The sequence below is a fragment of the Sinocyclocheilus rhinocerous genome, unplaced genomic scaffold (assembly GCF_001515625.1).
Source record: "Sinocyclocheilus rhinocerous isolate Xijiao unplaced genomic scaffold, SAMN03320098_v1.1 scaffold742, whole genome shotgun sequence".
Taxonomy (NCBI): Eukaryota; Metazoa; Chordata; class Actinopteri; order Cypriniformes; family Cyprinidae; genus Sinocyclocheilus; species Sinocyclocheilus rhinocerous.
This window is the reverse complement of record NW_015641116.1, coordinates 1,838,322-1,845,767: the sequence shown is the minus strand read 5'-3', so window position 1 is coordinate 1,845,767 and position 7,446 is coordinate 1,838,322. Positions and strand designations below refer to the sequence as shown.

The following is a 7,446-nucleotide window of genomic DNA, read 5'->3' as shown; positions in this document are numbered from 1 at the left end:
TATGATAAAGACGTGGAATCGGCCTATGTTCAATGTTAGTAGAGATGAAAATATACAAAAAGTTACTTTGTACATAAATATTTCCTATCAGTTCACAGCACTTCTTCCGCTAAAACGATCTGTGGTAAATTAGTCTGGTCTGGTTCTGTTCATCATTGATTGGGTGAGAGCAGTTCAATATTACTGGCTGTGGAAATCAGGGGGCGTGGCTCATTATACTACAAGGAAAACGCCGTAAATAACGCGCGCTTTTGTACAGTCAGAACGGCGTTTTTTACGGCGTCCTGTGGCAAGCCGAACGGCGTTAAAAGCGGCGCTTTTTACAAACACTAAAACGCCGTTAAATACGGCGTTTTTTACAGTTTACGTGCGTTTTTTTTTTACGGCGTCTGCTATCAGGACGTCGTATTTGACAGCGCTAATATTGTTTAAAACGCCGTCAAATACAGTGTTTTGTATGTAAACGCGATTTATCTATAGCGTAAATGTGAACCTCTTGGCTTGCCATACAATTGCACACACAAAGACACCGGCGCACGCTGTAGCCTTTATCATTTCATATCAAAGAGCGAAATAATCTACGTGCATGCAATGTCATGGTCAGCTAAGTCATGAAGTTACCAGAAAGGCGATTAAAGCTGCCTTAAAACTGTGCATGCATGTAATATATTTTATATGAGTCTATATGAGTCACATGTCTCTGAAATGGTTTTCAAAACGGTCCTGGAGCAGCCCAGCACTGTCTCACTCATCTAACACACTCGATTCAACTCGTCAGCTCATTAATAGAGACTTTAAGACCTGAAGTGAGTCAGAAATGGTAAAGAGAATTATGAGAAAATACGATGCGTGTCAGATCCGCGTCATGTTCAGCAGCGGCAGCTCTTAAAGAAATAACAGCCAAAACTGTTATAAATTATAAAATATATAAATTGTTATAAACCTAATAACCAGCTGCTGTGATGTCTGTTCGTCAAGATGAAAAAAAGAGGAAATCAATAACTTTTTATATAGCTTTAAGGATTTATATTTAATTTAGAATTTAGTGATTGATTGATAACTTCAATTTCAATTTCTGTATATTTCTGCTGAAGGGCACAGGTAGGCCTAAATATGACATTTATTATAATTGGTTTATGTGAAGTTTGTTTTAAGTTTACTTAAATTAGAAGTTATTTTTTAAAAGTCTATAGTAAATGTTAAAATTGATAGCTCTCAATTATACTGTAATGTTGAATGGCTATAGTCAATGGTTAAATATTAGGGAGAAAAACAATTGTTTAGAGACATCAGTAGTATTGGTATCAGTGATATTGGCCTTCAGTCATAAAAAAAGATGCCATTAAACAAATATCAAAAATATACTGTCTTTATGTTATTTGTACATTAATTTGAAGATTTAATGTGAAATTATTGCAATATAAAAGTATATTTAAAAACATTATTGTTAGGTGGGATTAATCGCGAAAAATCAGAAAAAAACGTGCGATTAATTAGTAAATTTTTTATCGATTGACAGCACTAATATATATATATATATATATATATATATATAAATTTCTATACAACGTACATGATTCAGTGAATACTTGATTATCATGTGCATCAGGCATATTAATAGAGCAACACATTTCTAACAATTAGTTACATGAAAACAGGCAAAGTTAAAAACTGTAAGTGTAAAAGCATGTTAACATATCAGAGTTTGGCTATTTCTTAATTTTATACACAACATTATTGTACTGCCAAGACATTAATTGTCACTTCCTTACAGTTTCCTTACAGATGATGTCTACTATTATTTAACAAAATTAGACAACTTTCATGCCTTTGTAGATAAAAAATTCTTAAGCGATAATACAGCTAATCCAATACTTTACAAGCATAGTAAAATATAGCCAGCTTCTTCATCTTTTTTCCTGATATTAGTTAACTCAACCTGCTTTCTTATATTCTGTTTTTACAGATATGACGTGACAGAGAGAGATGCTGGTAAGAAAACTATCATGTAAAATGTAATATGGATAATGATTAACTAGGGAATTAGTGCTATTGCAAAATTTCCATATTTCAATTCTTTTTTTTAATATTTTCTCTTTCAAATATTCAGTAACATTTTAATATAAATAAATTACTGCAATACAAGAACTACTATTATCATATCCTACAAATCTGTGCAAAGACTATTATCATGTCTGTCTTATACTAATGAACACTGGGGAGAGACTTTGTTCTGTCACAAAAAAAAAACATGCTTGACATTGCACATAGTATTCAAGCTTGCAATCAAGCAAGGACACATATGATTACAAAATTACATGAGAACTGGTTGTAAACGGGTGGAGTACAGTAGGCCCCCATAAAGCATATCTAAGTTCCATGTCCATTACCAACACATTATGAACATAAAGTTCATTTATTGCATTGTACCACTGGAAAATGATTCACATCAAAATGTCAGCATTACTCATTCCTCATTTTAGGACTGGTATTGTTTTAAGAGCATATGCTTAAATAAGTGATCTAAAGTCAACTGGAATTCCTAGTATAGTCAATTCTAGATCATTTCTACCAATGAAAACTGAAACGTCTTGTTTTTCAATCTTTTAAGCAGTACTGGCCTCCTGTGATTTCAACAAAAACGAAGAACCTTTCTGCAACTTCCAACAAGACCCTGCAGATAATGGTGACTGGACACGTCACACTGGACCCACCCCAACCCCAGGCACTGGACCTGATGGAGACTATCCGGATGGAAGTGAGTATGAACACCAAAACCAACAAAAAACAATCCAGGGATCAGTCACTGAACTGAAGATGCATAATCACTGGGAAACAATATTCAAAACTGAAAATTACTGAAATTACGGCAACCACAAATGTTTACAAAATGACAGTACACTGATTGAAGGGACATGCACTATAAGATGTTTTGTCAAGCAACTTATAAAATGATAAAGAACTTTTTTTTACTGTTTCTTGCTCTCATTAAACTGAACCCTTTCCACCCCATAGCTGGCTTTTACATATATCATGAGGCTGACAACTCCATAAATGGACAGAACGTACGCCTTCTCAGCCCAGTTATTAGTAGTGAACCTTCTGAGATCTGTGTACAGTTCAACTACTACATGTATGGCTCTGACAGCAGTAACACCCTGACTGTGTTGACCAAACGTACTGGCTCTGAGGAACAAATGTGGCAAAAAACTGGGATACAAAGCCCATCATGGCTTGGAGCCTCTGTCACAGTGCCCATACCAGCTGGACAGACTGCTCAGGTAAATGGGTCTGCTTACAAACAGTAAAAGATTGTCACTAGTGCTAATTCAAGTGTTTGTGTAAGGCTATAGATGTGTCATTTCTTCTTCTATAGTTCTAACATGCATTTTTAAATGAAATACATATGGGTACAGTCTTGTCATACCTCACTAAATTGCCTTAAAAATGGCCAGAGTATCAAGGCCTTTATAGGAGATGTGACGAGAGGGGCGGGGCCGAGACTCGAGACCGGTGAGTGGCGCAGGTGTCGCGCATTAGCATTTCCTACACCGGCCCTCTCGTCACAGGAGACTTATTCAATTTCAGTGTGGTCACTGTGTTTATGGCAAAAGGCTATGCATTATAGTATGTCTATTCTATATAGGCCTTTTCTTCAGCATCAGTTAAAAAAGTCAATGTTACCAAGACAAAGAACACTTCTGAAGCTCTTGATGACAGAATTAACTTTGTGACTCTTACAGTGTGACAGAAAATCCCCGGTCAGTAAGTTTTAATGTCATTTTTCTCTTCTAGATTGTATTTCAGGCAATGCGTGGGTTCTCTTCATCATGTGACACTGCCCTGGATAACATTGTCATCACCGAGGGAGCCTGTGCTGGTACTTTATATTTTACCCTTATTGCATGTTACAAAGATATACATTTTATATTATAATAATGATTTTATTGTATTTGATTTTATACAGGCTGTATAGCTGGGTGTGATTTTGATGATACTGATGAATGTGGCTGGACAAATGTGATAACTAATGAAGAAATCTTTGGTTGGGAGTTTTGGACTGGACAGACAGATACACCAGGCACTGGCCCCGATGATGACTTCTCCAAACCAGGATGTGAGTCCAACATTCCATCCTGTCATATTATTAATATGCTTTTAGTCCTCTTCACATTCCCTATTTTCTCAAACTGTTTCTTTCCAATATAGTGGGGTCGTACCTGTTAATGGACTCCATCTATAGCATTGAAGGAGAATCTGCTCAGCTCTGGAGCCCCTCTACCTCAGCATCTGGTTGCCTACAGCTGGACTTTCATTACTACATGTATGGCAGTGCCGCCAACATGGAGCTTAATGTCCATGCAGTCACCACCGGTAAGAGAAACAAGCCTACGGTCATTCTATAGAGTGAATATTAAGATGTTATTAAAACATCTGTAGGTTCAAAGGATAATTATGAAATTTAAATTATGATATAAGAACATTATTCACATATACACACAATGAATCAACTTTCAAATCTACTTTCAAAAATGTTATTATACAGATTAATTACTAAGATTTTTGCTCAGTTTTGTTTTATGATTTTTTTTTTTAGGTGTGGCACTTGGAGCCCCTATTTTCAGCCTCAAAGGAAATCAAGGTCAGGGCTGGAAGCCTGCAAGCATTCGCTACACTGGTTCAGCTGATTCAGTGGAGGTCAGTTTTATTCTCTCAGTTAAAAAAATTTGTGAATGAGCTTATTACATTTTTTTACATTATGATCTGGCCCATTTGAGTTATAATCTAATTTAATTTATCATAAATATTGCCAAAGGTTCACGTTTTTCCATTGTAATTCACATTTTTCATTTCAGTTTGTAATTGTTGGGGTTTATGGTGAAACAGACAAGACAGATATTGCAATTGATAGTGTCTGCATTACCACTTGTACAGGTAGGTGGCAGACAATGTCACTAATGCCATTGTAAGTATAAAAGTACCAGCTGTCATATGATACATATTTTATGGACGATGCACCAGTATATTAATTGTTTCTTGCTTGATTTTAGCAACTCCAACAACACCTAAGCCATCCCCACCCCAACCCACTACACCTAAGCCATCAACACCACAACCCACTTCACCTAAACCATCAACACCCCAACCCACTACACCTAAACCATCAACACCCCAACCCACTACACCTAAGCCATCAACACCACAACCCACTTCACCTAAACCAACGACACCAGGTCCATCATCCCCTAATCCATCTACACCCCAACCCACTACACCTAAACCATCAACACCCCAACCCACTACACCTAAGCCATCAACACCACAACCCACTTCACCTAAACCAACGACACCAGGTACATCATCCCCTAATCCATCTACACCCCAACCCACTACACCTAAACCAACGACACCGGGTCCATCAACTCCTAAGCCAACAACACCTAAGCCAACTACTCCAGAACCAACACCACCAGGTAAGCTAAACTTGTTCTATTTTGATTAGAAACATTTATCAAAACATTATAACATTTGTATAGATAAACAAACCCTTCATGTCTTCCAACAGTGAACTGCCCTCCAGACTCTGAGTACATTGATTGCGGCCCAGCCTGTATTCCTTCATGTGCAGAGCCCTCTACTAACTGCTCTGGTTCTTGCATCAGCGGCTGCTTCTGTAAACCAGGATTTGTTTTCCGTGGCCGGCGCTGTGTTCCTATTGAGCAGTGTGGATGTCTGGATGAAGAAAACAATTACTTTGAGGTACAAGAGTTGTCGTTGTGAGGCTGCATTTTCCCCCTAGTTTTGGGACCTAAGCTTTTGCTCTAAAAGTCTTGGTCTATATTTACACTCAGCCCGGTGAGATCATATTTGGAGATAGCTGTTCCAAGTTGTGTCGCTGTGCTGGCAACTACACTTTCGACTGTGTGGACAACACCTGTGACCCTGTGACAGAAGAATGTCGGGAGGTTGGTGGAGTGCATGGCTGCTACCCTAAAGGTATTACAGAAAGCCACAACAATCTTCCCTAATCCACAATTATCATAACTGACAAGTGATCAAACAGCACGCTGAATTGCTCCTGTGATAGCTCATGTTTCAAAGCCCACAAGCTTTCAAACACACAGACAAAATTTTGTCATTTGGCTTGGCAGTTATTAACTTGCATACCAATAACTCTTGAGACAAAGCATATTTATGATCAAATTTGAATTTATATCTTTGACACCAAGGGATTTTTCACTCACAGGAACCTCCACCTGTATTGCTTCTGGTGACCCCCATTACAACACCTTTGATAACCGGCGCTATGACTTCATGGGAAACTGTTCTTACCTGATGTCCGAGCCTTGTAACAGCACAGACGTGCCTTACTTCGCTGTATACACAGACAATGAGAATCGCTACAACAATCCTCATATCAGCTATGTAAAAGCAGTTCATGTCCATGCACTGGGAGTCATAGTGTCCATTCTGAAAGGAGGAACTGTGCAGGTAAGAGAAAAGAACATTATTTTCAATATTAATGATTTATACACTATCATGTTTATAATAGTATTAGTGTACATATACTGTATACATCTAATTTAGTGGCACATTCAAATATACAATTGTGTTTTCTGACTTTTCTCAGGTCAATGGTACCAAAGTGAACATTCCTCTGAGTCCTGTCAGTGGTGTTGACATTTTCATGTCTGGAAAGCACTACACAGTGGCCTTGAACTTTGGAGTAACTGTACGTTACGACGGAAACCACTATATGGACATTAAAGTTATCAAGGAGTGAGTATGGTTCTTATAAAAGTCTTCTTAATAACATCTTTTATAACTTGATTCACTTTTGAATTAGAGCCCGACCGATATGGGTTTTTTGGGACCGATACCGATATTAGGGGGTAAAAAAAGGCAGATACCGATATATCGGCCGATATTCTTTGTGTATATTATTGTACAATACCAGTCAAAAGTTTGGACACTTTCCCATTCGTGTGTCCAAACATTTGACTGGTACTATATATAGAATACAGTATATTCTGTTTATGTATATACTGTATTCTTTTTTGCAATGATCACTCAAATGTGGTGATCAAACACTTATAATGGTGACAGAGATACATAATGGAGGCAGGGCATTTAACAATTTAACAATAAACTTTATTCTCCAAAATGAGTCTGACATCAGTGCACTGAACAGTAAAGTTGAAGTTTATTCAACTTTAATTCAATTCAATTCCATTCAACTTTATTCCGTTGAAGTTTATTTCACTTCGGAACATTCATTCACGGATTTGCGCTACTGTCTTCACACACAGACGAAACTTACTAGAGAAGTGTGAAGTGTGACATAATATACCTCTGTAAATAAATACAATATAAATAGGGATGCACAGAAATGAAAATTCTTGGCCGAAGCCGAAACCGAACAAAATTAAACACTGGGCCGAAGGC

General features: G+C 37.4%; 1 protein-coding gene across 1 annotated transcript in view; it reads left to right on the top strand.

Annotated features, from left to right (window-relative positions):
• The window catches only part of LOC107754654 (zonadhesin-like), a 46,166-nt gene that overhangs the window by 9,214 nt on the left and 29,506 nt on the right, over positions 1–7,446 (top strand). The window contains exons 2-14 of the mRNA XM_016571192.1: positions 1,967–1,992; positions 2,612–2,758; positions 3,016–3,281; positions 3,796–3,880; positions 3,968–4,117; positions 4,210–4,374; positions 4,598–4,698; positions 4,857–4,935; positions 5,052–5,474; positions 5,567–5,760; positions 5,853–5,997; positions 6,248–6,492; positions 6,632–6,780. Coding sequence (XP_016426678.1) covers positions 1,967–1,992; positions 2,612–2,758; positions 3,016–3,281; positions 3,796–3,880; positions 3,968–4,117; positions 4,210–4,374; positions 4,598–4,698; positions 4,857–4,935; positions 5,052–5,474; positions 5,567–5,760; positions 5,853–5,997; positions 6,248–6,492; positions 6,632–6,780 — 2,175 coding nt within the window. The remainder of the gene's footprint in view (positions 1–1,966; positions 1,993–2,611; positions 2,759–3,015; positions 3,282–3,795; positions 3,881–3,967; positions 4,118–4,209; positions 4,375–4,597; positions 4,699–4,856; positions 4,936–5,051; positions 5,475–5,566; positions 5,761–5,852; positions 5,998–6,247; positions 6,493–6,631; positions 6,781–7,446) is intronic.